This window comes from Balaenoptera physalus (assembly GCF_965194825.1).
Source record: "Balaenoptera physalus genome assembly, chromosome: X".
Classification (NCBI taxonomy): domain Eukaryota; kingdom Metazoa; phylum Chordata; class Mammalia; order Artiodactyla; family Balaenopteridae; genus Balaenoptera; species Balaenoptera physalus.
Genome location: NC_138903.1, coordinates 19,530,627 through 19,553,324, shown reverse-complemented (window position 1 = coordinate 19,553,324; position 22,698 = coordinate 19,530,627). Strand labels below are relative to the sequence as shown.

Here is a 22,698-nt window from a genome sequence, read left to right as displayed (position 1 = left end):
ATTAGAGATGTTTTGTCTGAAATAGAAAAACATTTAAACATCTTCAAATCCTGGAAGGACTTTTATGTGGAAGATATATTCTGCATAGTTCCTGGGGACAGACATGGAGTCAAGGGGTGGAAGTGACCGAGAAGGAGCCTTTGGATCTGTGACAAGAAGGGCTTTTTAGCAGCTGCAGCAACAATGATGGGTTGTGGGCGTCCCAGCACTCACTCAGGGCCCTCCCCCGTGAGAGACGGTGAACAGGGGTTCCTGTAAGCAATTCCTGTAAGGGGTAAGGGAAGTAGTCACTTAATAAACATCAGCTAGTTCAAGCAATACAACCTCGGTGTAAGGGAGCTTTCACCGCTAATAACCCGGAGCTCTCAAAGTGCTGGCCTCAGACCAACAGCATCGCCAAGAACTTGTCAGATGTGTAAATTCCCAGGCCCCACCTCAGAGCTACTGACTCAGAAGCTCTGGGGGGTGAGGCCTGGCAATCTATGTTTTAACAAGCCCTCCAGATGGTGCCAATGCACCTCGAGTATGAGAACCAATGACCTATAACAATGCCCAAAACAACATTTCCTTGAGGCTCTATGTAGAACACCGAAACTTGATTAAAGTAACCTCACTCCAACAAGGTATCAGGTATAATATGCCTCTGATAACTATGTGCAGCAAACTGCTACTTACACCAAATATTTGCTTTTGTATTTAAAAGGTATATCACAAAGATAACACTGAATTTGCTTAAAACAAGAAAATCCAAACTCCACAGAGAAAAGCAAGGTACCCCCCCTCCCATCACCCTCTCAGGAGGGGCTGCCCTGCAGGGGTGGGGCGGGGGTGATATATAAGGAGAAGGACAGTGTTCTGACAGAAAGCATCAAAGCACCTAAAGGCTAAGAGGGACCTCAGAGACTGTGGTCTTATGTCATCTACCTTCCTAGCCCAGAGGAAAACACAATGACCCAGACACACAGAACCTCACTTAGCATCTCTCACCAGTCAGTGCGGCCAAAGTCTCCCCTCCTGCACAGGACAACAGTTTGGAAGAAACAGCTGAACACACTTGGAGAGGCTTTCTCACGCTCCAGGCGCTCTTCTAAATACCTGAAGTATATAACTCCTCATAAAAAATCTCTGACGTACATACTAATCTCACCATTTTACAGATGTGAAAACTGAGGGTCAGAAAGGTGAAGTAATTTCCAAAGGGTCATACAGCTAATAAGTGGTAGACACTGGCTCTGAGCCTAGGCAGTCTTTCTCCAGAGTCTGTAAGCTTCTGTACTGTACTTCCTGTTGGGGTCAGTGAGGGAGAGGAGATACAAGTGTGAAGGCCACTACCTTGGCCTGTCTGTGCATGTGAGAGAGACGGAGAGACACAGAGCCAGAGAGTGCCAGCAAGCTCAAGATGGCGGCAAGGGTGAGCCAGAGATCCAGAGGGAGTGGCGGGGAGCCTGAAAGATGGTTCACATGCTATTTTGTCAGTCCCTGTGTGTTCCTAGGTGAGCGCTGGAGTGGATGCAGGAACTGGGGTGACTGCATTCTTAAGCACCTACACAAACAGGCTTGAATCTGTCACAGGCAAGGGCAGGACACAGTTTGACACAAGCCCTTCCCTTTCTTTTCTTCTACAAAGCAATTTAAAAGCAATACGTGAGATGAAGCAGAAGTGAAGGTACCAAGGGAAAGTGACAGCTGGATGCAAAGTTGTTGGGATTAATCAGTAAGGAAGAGCAAGAAGCCATGCTCACAGGCTGCAGGGACAAGGGCTGTGACAAGGAAGAGGTGGCAGAGTGGGCACCCCAAGTCGGGTGCCCTCACACAGGGTGTCTGGGCTCCTTACAGGCTTCCTACTCTAGAACCCCAGGACCAGTCTGTGTCTCCATCACATTAAGACTTCCCCTCATCTTCTCAGAATCCGTATCGCCGCTGTGCTCTCCTAGCAGTGTGAAAACCCCTGTAGAAAAGGGACTGCAACTGATCATCTCTGAACATGCAGCTCCTAGCCCAGTACCTGGCACGCTGTTGGTTCTGGAAAAGTCTGTGGAATTGAATTTGCTGAAGCGGTGCTAGTATCCAGATGCAGTGAAATGCATTGTCACCTTAAGGAGAGGAAGGACGGGAAAAGTCACACCCCAGAGGCTGTGTCCTAGTTGGGGAGCCCCCAGGTACAGATCCAAGACAAGGACTGGAGTGCAAGCAGTTCATCTGGGACGTGAACGAGACACCAAACACTGGGAGGGGGCTGGGGAGGTGAGCAGAGAAAGACAGGCAGTCAGCAAAGGGTATCTTATGGAGCCAGCTGTCAATGTGAGCGACCAGAGCTTACCCCACTGGGGAAACTCCGGGAGCCTGGGCAGAACACACTCGAGGGAGGAGGGGGCTAGGGCAATCACTGGGTTGTGCTCACTTCCCGGACCTTTGGGCCCTCTGTGTGAGTGGCCTAGCACGCGCCAGTGGGAACAGAAAGCTGTTGGGGAAAATGCGGGTGCTGGCAGCTGAAGTCAGACAGGTGTGCAGTGAAATGGTGATGGCAAGGGCAGTTAGTGCCCCCCCACTCCGCTCACCGGGTCGGGGTGGTCCTGAAAATCTGCATCTCTAATGAGTCCCCAGGGAGGCTGCTGCTGCCGGTCTAGAAGCACACCCCGAGGACCACTGGGCTCAGACGTGGGCAGGACACCAACATGGTTGGTCCATGCTGGATACCTGGGGCAAATCCAACACCTAGGGCTGGGCAGAGCTTAAAGATAAAGGAAACCAGAATTACACCCCAAAATATGTCTCTCTGACATAAAAATTATTTTGAGCTGAAGGCAATTGAGAAGCAGTGGATACAAGAAAAGCTCCTGCTCTCCCCCAATTTGCCTAAAAGGACATAAATTTTCAAAGTTGTCCCTCCTCCCCTCTCTGTGAGGGAGGACAAAAGTGAATCACTGAGACAACTTTAGACCTTATAGGCCTGGAGACAGCAGCAGAGGAATCTACATAACAACTAACTAGCCTGTATCTACCACTAGTTTCCCATATATTTACATTCCCACCATCTGCCACTTTTGGAAGTCTAAAACTACTTTCCCTTTTTCTTCTTCTTTTTCTACAAATTTATTGTCCTTTGGTTTAGATGACATATAAGCCGGAGTTCTAAGCCACTTCTCTGAGTTACTCATTTCTCTGAGTTTCTCTCACATGTGTATGAGATATACATGTTAATGAACTTGTTTGCTTTTCTCTTGTTAATCTATCTTTTTTTACATGGACCCAAGTTAAGAACTTAGAAGGATGGAAGGAAAGGTTATTTTCCCTGCCCAACAGAGACAAAGCCAAAGAGGTGAGCTAAATTTCTGTTTGGCCCTCTGTAGGAAAACTCTTCCCACCTCGCCCAAAGCATGTGCCTGGGAGTCACATGCTCATGTTGATGGGACCATGAGACAGACTTCTTGGGAACCCTCTGTACCTGCTATGGCTAAGGTTAAGGCACTCACAGCATCCTGAGGACACTGCCTTCCTAGGAGTTCCATCAGGGTCTTTTTCTCTAGGGGTGGCCTGGCAAACAAAGGTCACGGGGCAAAGAGCACAAACAAATATTTTAGAAAGAATCCAGCTTTTGGCTACAGAATCGAATCCAGCTGGGCACCAGCCAAGTTCCTCCTGATCTGCCACAGAGCTCACCAGCATAAGCCTGGTTCCCACCACCAGGGCAGCCAAAGGCAGTGCTGCATCCCTTCCTGCCAGGACTTACAATCATTACGTAGTGTAGTGACCTTGAGACCCTCCTACCCTGTTCTGGAAAAGGCAAATCTTCTAGAAGATACCCCCCAAAATAGTTTGTATCACCTTACACTCATTCAACAGCTACGATAGCCAGAAAAAATTAACAGGCCTCCTGTCCTTTGCTGCTTGTTTATAATAAGAGCATATGCTTGCAGGGAACATAGAATCCTAAACAAAAATTGGTGCTTATTTGACCATACTAAATTTCCAGTTCGAAACCTACACTGTTGGTTTCACAACACAAAACTACTCATGACCTCCTGAGAAATGAGAGGGGAAAGGCAGGGAGATAGAGATAACAAATCTACCCTTCATTCACGGAAGCAGAGGCATCCTTGTTTATCTTTTACAGTAATCACCCTTAACAAAGAGCACAACAAGGCCACATCCCCACGCTTCCATTCTGAGACTGGAGTAACCACCACAAAAGCCAGGGTGTTAGGCCTCAGCCCACTGCAGGCATCTGGACCCTCCCTGTTCAGGAGGCAGGTCACTAGGGAATGCTGAGGTCAATACCCCTTAGGAGGCACTGTAATTAGCTGCAGACCAGAGCCTGACTGTGAGAGAAAGGAAAGCTTCTCCCCCTCACAAATTGCAACATTTTTCCAGCTTTCCCAATGGGTTGCCAAGTGACTCAGCGCTGGCCCAGTGTGGGCACTAGTACTGATGAGAAATCTTCCGCCTGGGTGATATACTGCATACAACACATGCCCTAAGAACAGCGCCAAGTCACACCAGAAGAGCAGGCAAATTATTCACCTCCACTGCAAATGCAGGCAAATCCTGTCTTAACGCAGGGGCTACTCAGTATGACAAAGACAAAGCCCTAAGATAGTCAGAGATTTCCATCTAAGATTCAAGAAATTATTAGGCAGAGCCTCTCCTTTCTTGTTGACTATTAAAAGGCAATCAAATCAAGGACAGCCTAGAAAAAGGGCAAGAAAAAAAAATAATTTTTCAAAAACAGCCCCATAGCAGAAAGCTGCATAAGAGCCTCCAGCTCTCTAAATGTCTTTGTGAGTGCTATGAGCTCCACCCAGAGGTCATTTCCAGATCTCCATGTTCATTTAATTTGGAAAAAGAAAACCCACATCTTCTGGGGTCCAGAGCCCGACTTGCCTTGGAGAACTGCCGGAAATTCTTAGACAACACTCCCTCTTTCTCACCTCTCATTAAAGGAACTGCTCTAAACGAAGCCACTGACAAAGGATTAATCTCCAAAATATACAAGTTGCTCATGCAGCTCAATATCAAAAAAACAAACAACCCAATCCAAAACTGGGCAGAAGACCTTAACAGACATTTCTCCAAAGAAGATATACAGATTGCCAACAAACACATGAAAGGATGCTCAACATCACTAATCATTACAGAAATGCAAATCAAAACTACAATGGGGGACTTCCCTGGTGGCGCAGTGGTTAAGAATCCGCCTCCCAATGCAGGGGACACGGGTTCGAGCCCTGGTCCAGGAAGATCCCACATGCCGCGGAACAACTAAACCCGTGTGCCACAACTACTGAGCCTGCGCTCTAGAGCCCGTGAACCAAAACTACTGAGCCTGCGTGCCACAACTACTGAAGCCCACGTGCCTAGAGCCCGTGCTCTGGAACAACAGAAGCCACCGCAATGAGAGGCCCGCGCACTGCAACAAAGAGTAGCCCCCGCTCGTCGCAACCAGAGAAAACCCACGCACAGCAACGAAGACCCAACACAGCCAAAAATAAATTAATTAATTTTAAAAAAGAAAAAAAAAGCTACAATGAGGTATCACCTCACACCAGTCAGAATGGCCATCACCAAAAAATCTACAAACAACAAATGCTGGAGATGGTGTGGAGAAAAGGGAACCCTCCAACACTGTTGGTGGGAATGTAAGTTGATACAGCCACTATGGAGAACAGTATGGAGGTTCCTTAGAAAACTAAAAATAGAACTACCATATGACCCAGCAATCCCACTACTGGGCATATACCCTGAGAAAACCATAATTCAAAAAGAGTCATGTGGCCTTTCTCACCTTCTGAGATGGCCCACACTCTGTCTGTGGAGTGTGTTTCTCTCTAAATAAGTCCACTTCTTATCTATCACTTTGTCTCTCACTGAATTCTTTCTGCGACGAGACATCAAGAACCTGAGCTTCATTAAGTTCTGAAACCAGGTGTGTGATCTCAGTTGGAAGACTGTGGGTTTTGGCCGGGTTCAAGTCCCAGCCTCGTGGGTTCAAGTCCCAATCCGAGTTTTGGCTGGGTTTGAGTCCCAATCTGAGGTGCACGGTTTCAACTGGGTTATCTCCACCTTTGTCCTTTTTTGGGGGGGGGGGCCGAGCTGCACAGCATGTGAGATCTTAGTTCCCCTGACCAGGGATGGAACCCATGCCCCCTGTGGCAGAAGCAAGAAGTCTTTAACCACTGGACCACCAGGGAAGTCCCTCCACCTTTGTCCTTGACAAGACTATCTCACAATTCTGTAGAGGTAGAATTTGCAGAAAACTGATAGTAATGCAAACAATTTCTGTCCAGAGAAATACAAATTGTATCTAGTAAAATGCAAGTAATTGTAACCCTATGAATATTGCCCAGTTTTGCATCCATTTGCAAATTTACTTCAGCATCCCTATCTGACTGTAAAGGTGGTATGTTGAGTTCCTGTCTGAACTAGTTGTAATATCTTACTGGGTCCATGAGTCAAAGAAAATCTTGGACATGTGTTCACTTTAAAAAAAAAAAAAAAAAAGAGTCATGTACCACAATGCTCATGGCAGCTCTATTTACAATAGCCAGGACGTGGAAGCAACCTAAGTGTCCATCGACAGATGAATGGATAAAGAAGATGTGGCACATATATACAATGGAATATTACTCAGCCATAAAAGGGAACAAAATTGAATTATTTGTAGTGAGGTGGATGGAGTTAGAGTCTGTCATACAGAGTGAAGTAAGTCAGAAAGAGAAAATCAAATACCATATGCTAACACATATATATGGAATCTTAAAAAAAAAAATGGCTCTGAAGAACCTAGGGGCAGGACAGGAATAAAGATGCAGACATAGAGAATGGACTTGAGGACACGGGGAGGGGGAAGGGTAAGCTGGGATGAAGTGAGAGAGTAGTGGCATGGACATATATACACTACCAAATGTAAAACAGCTAGCTAGTGGGAAGCAGCCACATAGCAAAGGGAGATCAGCTCGGTGCTCTGTGACCACCTAGAGGGGTGGGATAGGGAGGGTGGGAGAGAGATGCAAGAGGGAGGGGATATGGAGATATATGTATACGTATAGCTGATTCACTTTGTTATACAGCAGAAACTAACACAACATTGTAAAGCAATTATACTCCAATAAAGATGTTAAAAAAAATTAAATTTAAAAAAAAAAAAAGGAACTGCTCTGAAGTCTGAAATTCAAGATATACTCAGGGAACCTGGTGACATCCAGCAGGACAACTACCTTTGATATTTGCACCTGTCGAGGAACTAGTTTGAGTTCCTGGCAGGTTGAACTCAGCTCAAAGACAGTGGAGCGTTCAAAGAGTACTTTTAGAAGAAAAAGTGAGGGCTCTCCTTGAAAAAAATTATAAGACTGGAGAGCAACTCAGGGGGCAAACAAGAATGTGTCTAATATTAGAAGGACTGGGAATAATCCTCCTTCAGGAAGGACCCATGGCTACTTGCCTAGAAGGCCCAACTGAAAAGCACCCACTCCCTTATGCAACCCAGAAGATCCCCCAAAGGCAATCACCAGCCATAATTTTTTAAAAAATGACTAGGGTCCCCAGAGCATTCCCCTGGTATCCATCCACTCATAACACGCACACACCACTCACCACTCCACCCCACCCTCCACACCGGTGGCCCTCAGTCCACAAGGGGTCAGGCTAGGATCAAGAGCCCCCAGTGTGCTGGGCTCTCAACTGCCCAGTGCAAGACATGCTCTGTTCCGGATATCATAAGCTAGCCCAGCAAATAAATGAAGCATTCAAACAACAACAACAGTATGTTGATGCACAAAGTTTCACCTACCATCTGGAGAGCTTCTCATCACAGCCCGCATGCTCCTGCCTTCAACAGCTTGTGCCTTACATGACTTAAGACAGCTCTGACAGGTTCTCAAAGGGGGGAAAAATCAAACTTACCCTCTGTCTTCCTCCAACACCACCCCCCCACCCCCACCACTGCCACCCAAGTTCTTTCCTCACTATGAAACACTGAACAGTCTTTTCGTGTCTACTGACAAAAATATCGAGGGCAATGCTTATCCACCTCGGGAGTATTAAAGCTCTAGAAAATATCTGTGCTAAACCTCTGCACATTCTCCATTAAACAAGGCTAAGCATTCCCAGAATGTTGACCTCTTTTCTTCTTTAACAGACTTTTTTAGAGCAGTTTTAGGGTCACAGCAAAATTGAGCAGAAAGTACAGAGTTCCTATATAATCCCGGCCCCCACTCATGCACAACCTCCCCCATTATCAACATCCCCCACCAGAGTGGGACATTTGTTACAATCGATGAACCTGCATTGACACATCATTATCACCCAGAGTCCATAGTTAACATTATGGTTCACTCTCAGTGCTGCACGTTCTATAGGTTTGGACAAATGTATAATGATATGTATCCACCATTATGGTATCATACAGAGTAGTTTCCCTGCTCTGAAAACCCTCTCCCTCTTTGTTCCTTGACCATAATGCAAAAAATTTTGTGCTCAGCATGACTCAGTATGACTCTAAGCAGAGGTCCCGAAGCCTGCCTAAGGATAAGAATCACCAAGGAGACTAGTTAAAATCACAGATGTTCAGACTGCACCCTCAATCCACTAAATCAGACCTTGCTAGGGAGGAGCCCAGAAAGCTAGACACAGTCCAGGCACCCCAGGTGATTGCTATCATCAGTAAGTTTCAAAAATGCCTCTCTAAAGAAGAAATGCTCCTAAGTTCAGTCTCCCAGCTGAAGAGCAGCATCCATTAAGAATGTAGCAGGCCACAGCAATCAGAGAAGAAAAAGAAATAAAAGAAATCCAAGTCGGAAAAGAAGAAGTAAAACTGTCACTGTTTGCAGATGATATGATACTATACATAGAGAATCCTAAAGATGCTACCTTAAAACTACTAGAGCTAATCAACGAATTTGGTAAAGTAGCAGGATATAAAATTAAGGCACATAAATCTCTTGTATTCCTATACACTAATGATGAAAATCTGGAAGAGAAATTAAGGAAACACTCCCATTTACCACTGCAACAAAAAGAATAAAATACCTAGGAATAAACCTACCTAGGGAGACAAAAGACCTGTATGCAGAAAACTATAAGACACTGATGAAAGAAATTAAAGAGGATACAAACAGATGGAGAGATATGCCATGTTCTTGGATTGGAAGAATCAACACTGTGAAAATGACTATACTACCGAAAGCAATCTACAGATTCAATGCAATCCCTATCAAACTACCAATGGCATTTTTCACAGAAGAAGAACAAAAAATTTCACAATTTGTATTGAAACACAAAAGACCCTGAATAGCCAAAGCAATCTTGAGAAAGAAAAAGGGAGCTGGAGGAATCAGGCTCCCTGACTTCAGACTATACTACAAAGCTACAGTAATCAAGACAGTATGGTACTGGCACAATAACAGAAATATTGATCAATGGAACAGGATAGAAAGCCCAGAAATAAAGCCATACACATATGGTCGCCTTATCTTTGAAAAAGGAGGCAAGAATATACAATGGAGAAAAGACAGCCTCTTCAATAAGTGGTGCTGGGAAAACCGGACAGCTACATGTAAAAGAATGAAATTAGAACACTCCCTGACTCCATACACAAAAATAAACTCAAAATGGATTAAAGACCTAAATGTAAGGCCAGACACTATCAAACTCTTAGAGGAAAACATACGCAGAACACTCTACGACATTCATCACAGGAAGATCCTTTTTGACCCACCTCCTAGAGAAATGGAAATAAAAACAAAAAAAAACAAATGGACTGAATGAAACTTAAAAGCTTTTGCACAGCAAAGGAAAACATAAACAAGACCAAAAGAAAACCCTCAGAATGGGAGAAAATATTTGCAAACAAAGCAACTGACAAAGGATTAATCTCCAAAATATACAAACAGCTCATGCAGCTCAATATCAAAAAAAAAAAAAAACAACCCAATCCAAAAATGGGCAGAAGACCTAAATAGACATTTCTCCAAAGAAGATATACAGATTGCCAACAAACACATGAAAGAATGCTCAACATCACTAATCGTTAGAGAAATGTAAATCAAAACTACAATGAGGTATCACCTCACACCAGTCAGAATGGCCATCATCAAAAAATCTACAAACAATAAATGGTGGAGAGGGTGTGTAGAAAAGGGAACCCTCTCTTGCACTGTTGGTGGGAATATAAACTGATACAGCCACTATGGAGAACAGTATGGAGGTTCCTTAAAAAACTAAAAATAGAACTACCATACGACCCAGCAATCCCACTACTGGGCATATACCCTGAGAAAACCATAATTCAGAAAGAGTCATGTACCAAAATGTTCATTGCAGCTCTATTTACAATAGCCAGGACATGGAAGCAACCTAAGTGTCCACTGACAGATGAATGGATAAAGAAGATGTGGCACATATATACAATGGAATATCACTCAGCCATAAAAAGAAACGAAATTGAGTTATTTGTAGTGAGGTGGATGGACCTAGAGTCCGTCATACAGAGTGAAGTAAGTCAGAAAGAGAAAAACAAATACCGTATACTAACACATATATATAGAATCTAAAAAAAAAAAAAAAAAAGGTTCTGAAGAACCTAGGGGCAGGACAGGAATAAAGACGCAGACGTAGAAAATGGATTTGAGGACACGGGGAGGGAGAAGGGTGAGCCGGGAGGAAGTGAGAGAGTGGCATGGACATATATACACTACCAAATGTAAAATAGATAGCTAGTGGGAAGCAGCCGCATAGCACAGGGAGATCAGCTCGGTGCTTTGTGACCACCTAGAGGGGTGGGATAGGGAGGGTGGGAGGGAGACGCAAGAGGGAGGAGATATGGGGATATATGTGTATGTATAGCTGATTCACTTCGTTATACAGCCGAAACTAACACACCATTGTCAAGCAATTATACTCCAATAAAGATGTTAAAAAAAAAAAAAAGAATGTAGCAGGCGTTTCCCACCCATGCAAGCTCCAGCTCCATCAGAATACCTAGAATTCAAGATGGGTCCCATTCTTTATTTCTAAACAGCAAGGCTGCTAATACTTTTCTCACTTATCCCCTTATCTTGTTGCCAGAAAGTTTTACAAGGCCTAGCAAGTGTCCGCTTCTACTAGGAAATGTTTTTGTATTCCTACACAATGGTCTACTATTGGTCTACAGTTTATAAGCATGCTATTTGGATCATTTGTACAAAATGATAGGTTAGGAAGTAGATCTGCTTGGTTACAGTAGAGGATTTGCCTGAGGACATTAGCACACATCGTGCACGGAGCAGGACACACAGCTAATATGGGTTTTTCTTCTTTGTGCCTTGAGGGCTCTTCTGCCAGCTGCTCCCCCTGGCTCCCCACTGCTCTGCATTCTGCCATAGCCAATGATGGTTTAATGGCAAAATTCGCTGGGCAGCAAGCCATGTGGCTCTTACAGACGGCAATTAGGAGAGAAGGAAAGGCTGAATTACAAGGTGTTTGAAAACGCAGTTTGAAAAAGTCAGACCTTATTTTCTCTTACCTCCTGGTAATAAAATCTCTGTATTCATCCCAAAACAGACACCTAACTCTGGGGTCATTTGAAGTCAACAGCTCAGTCAATATAAAAATCCACTACACAGTCAATGGGGAGCATGAAAATCCATTAAACCAGAAGTCATTTTTTTTCATCAAAAGGAATCCTTACCTTTTCTTTGGCTTTCCTTTTTGTCCCTGCATCCATCCACTCATTTTCTTTCTCCAACATGTCAATAAAGGCCCATCGAACACCCTCAATCAATTCCTCCATCTATAAGGAAATACCCAAAGAAGCAGGTCAAAACCAAGAAGCTTCAGACAAGCTTTTCTGGGCCACGATAAATAGTCCAATGCTAAACACAGTGGGGAAGAGGCTCCTTTAAGCTTGACTCCATGCTCTGGCAGCATTTCTTTTCCCAGGAAAATGCCTTTTCCCCCCATTGCTAGAAGAAAACTAACCATTTCTTTCCTTGAGAACAATGTGATGGCCCAGTTGTAAAAGGATTACAGGAGGAAAGGAATTCGCCATAGGCTATGACTAATAACTTACCCGTAGCTACTGAATTAGTGCACCCATATCAGGGTTGCAGCAACTAATTTCAATAGGTTAATAAGGGCTTGAGAGAAAAAAGCAAAGGCATGGGCTGTGTACTTCAGACAGGTATTGCAGAAGAAAGTGAGTGAACAGTTGAAAAAGATACTGTTAACAGAGAAACAGGCAGGGAGAGCCAGCACCCTAGACACTTCTCGATATGAATCACTTATGTCAAGACCCCAGTTGTCTCCAAATTAGTGCCAGTGGTTAAACCAAATGCGTGGCTGTTCTCTGTCATCTTCCTACTCCCCTCTCTCCCCTCTGACAGCTCAGAAAAGTCTTATGCTATTTCAAGTCTAAAATGGTTAGGTCTCAAGGGGACTGCTACAGAAACACTGTCTTCTGAAAGCCCTGTTTCAAAGTGTTCCAAGAGTAAGACCACACCTACAGTGATGATGTGTTTGCCCTGGCTTTTCTTCCAGCATCTGTGGGTCAGCAGAGAGGACTGGGGGAGAGAGATGCTAACACTTAACTTCAGCAGCCCACGTGGAGCAGTCTGGGGAGGCCCTGCTTGTCTATGGGTGCAAACCAATCGAAATTCCATTCTCCTACACAGATGCTTCATTTTTCCTAATAGGACACTCAAGAAAGAATATAATACTAGGCTTGGCACCAGAATGAAAATTTTCATTTGAAATTATGGAGTTGTAAATCCATTTTTAGCATTAATTCTAGAAGGAAAGAAATTTAGATGTTTCCTTGGTTCTATAATGAATTGTCAGCACAAAGCTCAAAATAGATTTTTTTCTGTTTAATAAGTTTTCAGCTATGTTTTCAGTTCAATAACAGTTGTAAGGGAATAAGAGCTGGAAATCAGTGGGCTGGGTTCCATTGTATGTAAATAAGAACAAACAGCAGATGGAGGCCGGGGTACTTCACAGCTATTTCTTCCTAACTTAGTAAAAACATTAAGAGAAAAGAAATCTCAACTTGAGATTGGGGCATGATAAAGGCATGAAATGACAAAAGAGCAAAGGTCCTTGAAAATCATTAAGTCACTGGTTCTCAACCTTGTCTGTACACTGGGGTCTCTGGTTGGGGGGTGGCGGGAGGAGCTTTAAACAATGCTGATGTCATTGTGGCAGAGTGAGGCCTGAGCACTGGGAGGTTTCAAAGCCCCTCCAGGTGATTCTAATGTGCAGCCAGGATGAAGACTCACTGGTGTAGGGAAGCCACTTATTTTACACATAAGGAAATTAGGAGTCAAGAGAGTCCGTGATCAGGACTTTCCTGGCGATCCAGTGGCTAAGACTCCGCACTCCCAATGCAGGGGGCCTGGGTTCGATCCCTGGTCAGGGAACTAGATCCCACATGCTGCAACTAAGAGTTCGCATGCCGCAACTCAGAGTTTGCATGCCGCAACTAAAGATTCCTCATGCTGCAACTAAAAGATCCCAAATGCCACAACTAAAGATCCTGCATACCGCAACGAAGATCCCACACGCCGCAACAAAGATCCCACGTGCCACAACTAAGACCTGGCGCAGCCAAATAAATAAATAAATATTTTTGAAAAGAGAGAGAGAGAAAGAGAGAGTCCATGATCTCTTCCAGCTCTTTCAGCTGGGAAGGGTCAGAGCCAGGACCTGACCTCAGAGGTAAATGACAGTTGCGAGGTCAGAACTTCCAGGAGCAACAGAGGTGTCCCTCAGAAATCAGAGGAAAATGCCAGGAAAGTAGAAGAAAACAGAGAGAGATGCAGCAGTGACCATTTCAAACAGAAAACCCACAGAAGGAGGGTGCTAAAACAACAAGGAAATCTTCAGGGCCTAGATCTTTTGCCTCTGCAGTCACCAGCACCCCTAAGTCTTTATGACATCACTGTAGGGGAGCAAAATTTGCCACCCTAAAATATGTCTCTTTGGCATATCAATTGTTTTAAGCTGGTTATCTTCAGAGAACAGCAGACATAGGAAGGGATCTGAAAAGCAAATAGCAGTTGCCCTTTTGTAAGAAATATCTCCATTTGTAAGGTAAATCTCCATTTGAAGGGTGTCTCCCTCTCTGTACCTGGAAGAGGAGGATGACTAAATCTCCAGAAACTCCTACCAATGGAGAAGTCATTGACTTAAATCTTCATCACAATCACCGTCCTTTACTGCACTTTTCCTAGTATTGCCCCATAACTGACTCTCTTCACCCCCAACATCTTCTTTTGTCTTTAGCTGAAGATGGTATATAAGGTGAGGGCTTTGGCCATTTTGGCAAGTTGCTTAGTTTTCCCCGGTCTCTCCCATGTATATATGTTACTTAACTTTGTTTGATTTTCTGCTGTCACCCTCTATCACATCAATTAAATTCTTAGATCAGCCAGAAGAATTTAGAAGGGGAGAGGAATATTTCTTCCTCCCCAACATCATCATGCAGCAACACACATCAGCCAGCCTGTCACCTTCACATAAAAAGAGAAACAGTATCTTCCCAAACTAGGGAGGGGCAATAGGGATGGAAAGAAATGGGTGCATTAATTTGCGAGAGATTCAGTGACTGAATCAATGGAACCAGGTGATTAATTTTATGTGGGGAGGTGAGGAAATGGTGGGAACAGTCGGATTAATTCCCAGGCTTCAGGCACAGGCAACCAGATGGATACTGCCACCATTTTCTTTTCTTTTTTTTTTTTTTTTGCATTTTTAAAAATTGAGTTATAATTGACATATATTAGTTTCAGGTATACAACATAATGATTTGATATTTGTATATATTATGAAATGATCACCATAATAAGTCTAGTTAATACCCATCACCATGTTACCAAACAGAAGTTCACGTGCCCAACACACAGTGAGGTCAAACAATCTGAAACATCGGAGTCTAGAGCAGAGAAAGGTTTACTGCAGGGCCGAGCAAGGAGAACGAGTGGCTCATGCTCAAAAAACCCCGAACTCCCCAACAGTTTTCAGGGAGAAGTATTTATAGGCAAAATTTGGGGTGAGGGCTCCAGGGTGTATGGCTTTCTTCTGATTGGTTGGTGGTGAGGTAACAGGGCGGTGCTCCAGGAATCCTGTGCTCAGCCTGGAGTTACCATCCTCCACCTGGGTGGGGGCCTTAGTTCCTGCAGAAGAACTCAAAGATGTATTGTTATGTATATTCCTTGAGGAGGAACCAGGACCCTGCTGCACTGTTGTCTCCTTATTGCTCCTCCTTTGTTTCTGCATTCCCTCCCTTCCCTGCTTAGCAACTGTTTGAAGCTGCCCTTGGGAACTCAGGGAAGGTCAAGGAGGCTGAAGCCTTTTTCCTGCGAATAAGAAACGAGGGACACGGAAAAGATTTGTACCGGGGAGGGCCCCGCAGAGTCTTGCTGCGTTTCAACCAAACACAGAGTATTTTTTTTCCCTTGAGATGAGAACTTTTAAGATCTACTCACTTAGCAACTTTCAAATATACAATAGAGTATTACAAACTACAGTCACCATTTTCTAAGACTTAGAATGTTGGAAGAGGAAGACAGGTGAAGACAAAGGCCAGACCTCACTGGGAAGTGGACACATCAAGTCTGCACGACCCAGTCGAGGAGTCTGTCTATGAAAGAGAGAAAGCAAAGACAGGGTACAAGTGGATACAGGGTTAAGAGAGGGTTCTGAGGGTTCTGAGTTTGGGTTGTGTGCATTTGTTTGTTGCTGCTGCTGTTGTGGTAGTTGCCCATGTGAGAGATTTACCTGTGTTTATGTACTGACGGACATTCAACAAGAAGAAAACGAAAAACCTGATTAAAAAATGAGCCAAAGACCTTAACAGACATCTCACTAAAGAAGACATACAGATGGCAAACAAACATAAGAAAAGATGTTTCACATCACGTCATGAGGGAAATGCAAACTAAAACAATGAGATAGCACTACACAACTATTAGAATTGCCCAAATCCACAACACTGACAATACCAAGCGCTGGAGAGGATGTGGAGCAACAGGGGCTCTCACTCATTGCTGGTGGGAAGGAAAAATAGGAGAGCCATTGTGGAAGACAGTTTGGTAGCTTTTTTACAAAACTAAACATACTTTCACCATACAATCCAGCAATCACATTCCCTGGTATTTACCCAAAGGAGATGGAAACTTATGTCCACCCAAAAGCCTGCACCCAGATGTTTATAGTGACTTTATTGATACTTGCCAAATCTTGGAAGCAACTATGGTGTCCTTCAGTAGGTGACCGGCTAAACAAGCTGTGGTACATCCAGACAATGGAATATTACTCAGTGCTAAAAAGAAATGAGCTATCAAGCCATGAGAAGACATGGAGAAACCTGAAGTGCATATTACTAACTGAAAGAAACCAATCTGAAAAGGCTACATGCTGTATGATTCCAATGATACCACATCCAGAAAAGGCAAAACTATGGAGGCAATAAAAAGATCAGTGGTTGTGGGGTGGGGGTGGGGAGAGAGAAGCAGGCAGAGCACAGAGAATTTTCAGGGCAGTGAAAATACTCTGTATGATATTATAATGATAGATTCATGTCATCATACATTTGTTCAAACCCACAGAATGTACAAGAGTGAACTCTAAGGTAAACTATATACTTTGGGTGATAATGATGTGTCAATGTAGGTTCACCTTCAGTTTAAAAAAAAAAAAAGTGAGTGATGTTTATGAGAGAAACTATGCATGTGTCAGGGGCAGGAGTGTTAGGTAGCTAGTCAGACATGAGAGGGTCCTGCCCCATCCTGGACGGTTCGTCTTTCCCTCCCCTACCTGGACACCGGTGGTTGGAGCATGCCCAGAGATCCTCCCTCTCGTGGTCAAGGACCACTGCTAGGTTTCCAGCCATACCAGGACCAAGCAAGACAAAACCGCCAGCACAGGTTGACGCAGGCGCACCAAGACCGAGAAGGTGACTCAAGGTAACCCAGGGTTCGTTATGCCTCATTTGTAATAACTTAGCATTGCGGCTTTTGCTTCCCCGCCCCACCCCATGGGTTCTGCTTGGGTGCTTATGGGTAAGTGCCTGCATACTAGCAGGAAAGTTATATAACCTAAAGCTGTCAATCGATTTGTCAGTCAAATAACACAGGACACAGGGAGGGACCACCACTCTACAAAACATGGCCCTACCCCATTGCGGGGCTGCTTCTGGTTTCCAGACAGCCCGCTCTCCTGCTTTCTCGGGAGTGTACTTTCGCTCTGCTTAATAAAACTCTTGCTACTTAAAACTGCTCTATGCCTCCTGACTGAATTCTTTCCCTTGAGAAGGGCAAGAACCGAGGAAATCGCCATTCCACGAAATCTCTATACCTTCCTCTCAATTTTGTTGTTGAAGGAGAGAATATGCCATCCCAAAACATGTCTCTTTGGCTTAAGGATTATCTCGAACTGACTATTTTTAAGAAACAGCACACAAAATAAGCGCTAAAAACCAAGAGGTTACCCTCTTGGAAGAAACATTTGCATTTATAAGGGAAACCTCCGCATCTCCCTTTCTGTATCAGGAAGAGCAAGTTGACTAAATCTCTAGAAACTCTTACTGATGGAGAAGGCATGAACTTAAGTCTGCATAACAGCCAGACCTTTGTTTACTGTGCTTTTCCCAATAACCTCCCTCAACTGTCCCCCCAGCCCCCACCCCACTCCCCAACATCTTCTTTTGTCTTCAGCTGGAGATGGTATTTAAGGCAATGGTTTGGGCCATTTTGGAAAGTTACTCAGTTTCCCTGGCTTGCTCTCATGTATGCAGGAGGTATACATGTTATTAAACTTCTGTTTTTCTCCTGTTACTCTGTCCTTTTATGATAGGGAGGGCTCAGCCAAGAACCTAGAAGGACAGAGGAAAGATTTTTTTTCCTCCCCATGTTATAAACTTAAAACTGCTGTAAAAAGAAAAATTAAGTCCATTTTAAAGGACTTAACGTGTGTAGGTTATATGCAAATACTACACCATTTTATATAAGGCAATCGAGCATCCGCGGATTTTGGTTATCTGCAGGGAGTCCTGGAACCAATCGCCCGCAGATACCGAGAGATGACTGTAATCATTTTCCTCTTTTCTTTCCCTGTGAGCCTCAGCTGGTCTCTGCCCTAGTCCTCTGAGACCACCATTTCCCTCCCAGGCCTCATCACAGGTTCTCAATTCTTTCTTTTTGACCACTCTACAAATTTAATATATAACAGTTTTTGTGAAATGATGCTGAACTACCCCAGCAGACTTTAAGAACAAGGGAAATCTTTGAAGGTGATTAATGTCATTGGTTGGCATGTCAATGCAAATAAGAGAAATAATGATTTTAGTATGCTGGAACTAGGAAGATAAATCACTGAACACTTCTGATTTTTATCTTTAGACTACTCTACAGCATCACATAATAACAATGCCTTCAGTCAAGTCATGCTCCCTGAGGCAGCAAAAGCCTGATGTGATTTTTAAATAAGAAGACAGAAATATTATTTCTTCACCAAACCTTGACCTAATGCCCCAACCAGCCAGCATATAACATTAATAGAAATCACTTAAAGTTGAAGTCATAAGGTGAAGTTATCCATAGAAAATATTTATTTAGAGTTAAAAATCAAAATATGACATATAAAAATTAACTCAAATGTTATTATGGTAAAATCTGCCACATTCAGAATAAGAGCCCTCCAAGTAAAGCAGCATTTTGTTAAGCATCTACTTATCTCAGATTTTATGGACCCACACTGAGAAAATACAGTTTATTTGGTCAGTATATGGGCAGTTTTTAGTTCTTTCCCTCAACCAATGCTATTTAAAAGTGGGCTCCCCTTTTCATTCTTTGCACTCCAGGGTTTTGCCCACAGCATTCTACATCAGACATCAGACACTGGTGAGTCACATACACATATGCATACACCTGCTCCCCTTCCAGGAAAGGTTTTTTTAAATGAGATTCTCCTATCTTAGTGCATTAAAATTACCTCACCTGCTCTTCTTTTGACCTCTCCTTATCCTCCCTCCCCTCACACGGACATAGGAACTTTGTGTTCTATATATATGGGTCAAGATGGTCCTATTAATGCATTTAAAGGGACATATGCTAATACTGCTTTGAGAAGACGTGAAACCAAGCAGGACCCTGCATGGCCTTCCTGGTGACAGACCCCCTCCGTGTCCCCCACTTCTTGTTTGGAAAAAAAGCTTTAGTCTTGCTGGCCTTCCCCTGAGTTCCAAAGAGCAAATTTAAGCAGTTAATAATTAGAAAAGTGAGGGAATGCAGAAACAAAGTCAAAGCAATCAAGCAAAAAGTTACGATAGCTTACACAATATTTCAGCCATAAAACAGAGTCAAAGGACTCCTAGTTCCTCCTCAAGGGATACAGATAACAATCTGACACATATCTTTGAGTTGGTTTACAGAAACCAGAACCCCACCAGATGGAAACTGCTGACCACAAGCATGCAGACCTCAGATTGGATGGAACCAGAAGACTGATGCTTAAGATTCTCAAAACATCACCCTGTTACCTCACCAACAACCAATCAGAAGAATGTCCACAGCGCCCTCACCCCTAATGTTGCATTTAAAAACCCTTGCCCAACCCTACTGTGAACTGCGTACGCGAGGGATCTAGGTTGTGCGCTCCTTGTGAGAATCTAATGCCTGATGATCTGAAGTGGGGCTGAGGCAGTGATGCTAGTGCTGGGGAGCGGCTGCAAACACAGATTATCATTAGCAGAGAGGTTTGACTGCACAGAGACCATAATAAATCAACTGCTTGCAGACTCGTATCAAAACCCTATCAGGGCTTCCCTGGTGGCGCAGTGGTTGAGAATCTGCCTGCCAATGCAGGGGACACGGGTTCGGGCCCTGGTCTGGGAAGATCCCACATGCCGCGGAGCAACTGGGCCCGTGAGCCACAACTACTGAGCCTGAGCGTCTGGAGCCCGTGCTCCGCAACAAGAGAGGCCGCGATAGTGAGAGGCCCGCGCACCGCGATGAAGAGTGGCCCCCACTCGCCGCAACTGGAGAAAGCCCTCACACAGAAACGAAGACCCAACACAGCCAAAAATAAAAATAATAAATAAATAATAAATAAAAATTAAAAAAAAAAAAAAACCCTATCAGTGAGTGGCAAGTGACGGTTAAGCTGCATCTTACGGAGTAGACTAGACAGAAGCAACACACTTTGGGTGTCACTGTCTCCCATCACTCCCAGATGGGACCATCTAGTTGCAGGAGAACAAGCTCAGGGCTCCCACCAATTCTGCATTATGGTGAGTTGTAAAATTATTTCATTATATATTACAATGTAATAATAACAGAAATAAAGTGCACAATAAATGTAAATAAATAAATTAGTAAAATAAAAACCCTTGCCCAAAAGTCATCAAGGAGTACAGGTCTTTTGAGCATTAGCTGCCCATTCTCCCTGCAAATAAATGCTGCACTTCCCTTCACCACAACCCAGTGTCTGTAGACTGACTTTACTGCACATCGAGTTCGGCTTGCTAACAAAAGGGGTCAGTTCACCCCACTGTCAGTTGTAGTTTCCTTCAAAGCTTTGTCTCTGGTGACAAAGAAATCTTACAGGGCCAACTCAGATCCTACCTCATACCAATGAATCCGAAACACTTAAACCCACACTTTCAGTCCCTTCTCTGAGTTCCTATTAGGCTTATATTCAGAACAATATAGGTGTGTGTTTAATTGCCATTTATATTTATTTGATCTCCCCAAGAAATCCATAAGCTTCGAAGACAGGAATCATGATTTAGATCGAATGAGATCATGGATATGTAAGGCAACTAAAAAGTGTTGAAGGGGAGCAGAATTTGCCACCCCAAAACATACCTCTTTGGCATGAGGATTATTTTCTATTTTAGACTGATTATTTTTAAGGAACAGCAGATTAGAAAAAGCTCAGAAAACAGAGAAGTTACCCTTTTGTAAGAGACATTTACATTTACAAGGGAAACCTCCATTTGAAAGGGTGTCTCCCTCTCTGTACCAGGAAGATGTCATGACTAAATCTCTAGAAACTCTTACCAGTGGAGAAGTCAAAACTTAAATCTGTATAACAACCTTACCCTTGTTTACCGTGCTTTGGTAACCTCCCATAACTGGCTTCCCTCCCCCGACAACAACATCTTTTGACTTTAGCTGGAGATGGTATTTAAGGTGAAGACTTGGGCCATTTTGGGGAGTTACTCAGTTTTCCTGGGTCTCTCTCATGTATACAGGAGGTATACATGTTATTAAACTTCTCTCTTTCTCCTGTTAATCTGTCTTTTTATTACAGAGGGATCTTAGCCAAGAACCTAGGAGGTTAAAGGGAAAAATAATTTTTCTTCCCCTACGGTGTTCTGCAAATTTAAAGTTGTTAGTTTTATGATTTCATATCTCACCACTGTTAGTTTTATGATTCCACATCTTACATGATATGATTTTTCACATGGTATGATTTCATATCTCATACGATACATGTAGCAGATGTTCAATAAATAGAAGTTGATTTATGTTTTCAAAACCTCCAGTGGGTATCTAGCAAAGAAATGAAATTTAATCAAATATCTTTTATACATGCTAATGTATAACAGTTATTCCAGCAGTTATTCCAAATATAAACTTCAGTGGAACTCAAATGACTCAGTAAGTTAGCCCAGTCCATTCTGAGGTTGATGATGCCAACGTGGTACAGAACAGATGGCTAAGAATGGTTTAAAAATATATATATATATATGTATATACATATATATTATATATCTGATAGAAATAGCTATAGGCTGATAGAGTTCTTAAAGAAGAAAAACAATCTTCAAGGTTATTATATGCATTAATCTTAAAGTAATTTTAATGAAATTCTTAAATAAAAGCATAATGTTGAAGAGATTTTCCTCTTTAATATATTCAGAAATTATAAGTAATATCTTAATAAAACATAAGATTAAAAAGTCTCCAGTCTCCTCATTGGTCTAGAGCAAGACATGGTTCCTTAAATTATAACCACTTGACGACTGAATGTGAAAAACAAAAATTATTATCAATAATTCATGTGGTTAACCTGGAAGAAATAGGCTGAAATCTAAGGGAAGTTCCTAAAACTTTTCTCTCTGGCAACTGTCACTTCACTAGAAACACAGACATTAAATAAATCAATGCACTAATAAATGTTAACTATCCACTGACTCATTATTTATACTGTATTTATGAAAACAACTTTGAATTGGCTCCTGATAAAAATATAATAATGGCATTGAAATAAGAAGTAAAGAAGAGACCCATGTTAAGGTGGGAGAGGTGGTAAAGCCAGAAAAACTAAGGATAGTTAGAAAACCCTCAGTTTCTGGCAGCCAAGCAAGCTGGTACGATAAAACAAAAATCATACCAGTTTGTCAGGATTAACAAACTTGCATAGCTATTTAAAATGTTGGCGAAAGAAAAAAATGTCAAGTTATTTGGGCCCCAGACATGCTATAAAGCATGTTAGTCTGGTGGGGCAGGAGTTTAGCATGTCCTGTTATCAAAAAGCATAAGGCTCGGGGGGAGGTAATAAGAGTAAAATCCTATTTACTGGATATGAACAGAGAGACTGTGCTCTGATTTTCTAACTCATCTTTTTCTGTTTCCCACTTTCCTACTCTTCGAGGGAACGGATCAGAAACCAGAATAATATTTAGAAGTCAACCAGTCTCATAATGGTCTAGCTTTTGGCTGT

The 22,698-nt window shown here is 43.1% G+C and overlaps 1 protein-coding gene across 4 annotated transcripts in view; it reads right to left on the bottom strand.

Annotated features, from left to right (window-relative positions):
• The window catches only part of PHEX (phosphate regulating endopeptidase X-linked), a 199,282-nt gene that overhangs the window by 97,118 nt on the left and 79,466 nt on the right, over positions 1-22,698 (bottom strand). For 3 of the 4 annotated variants that reach the window (XM_082447077.1, XM_082447076.1, XM_082447074.1), the window contains one exon: positions 11,663-11,764. The exons of the other annotated variant lie outside the window; for it this stretch is intronic. In XM_082447077.1, the coding sequence (XP_082303203.1) occupies positions 11,663-11,764 (102 nt within the window). The remainder of the gene's footprint in view (positions 1-11,662; positions 11,765-22,698) is intronic. 4 annotated transcript variants of the gene reach the window in all.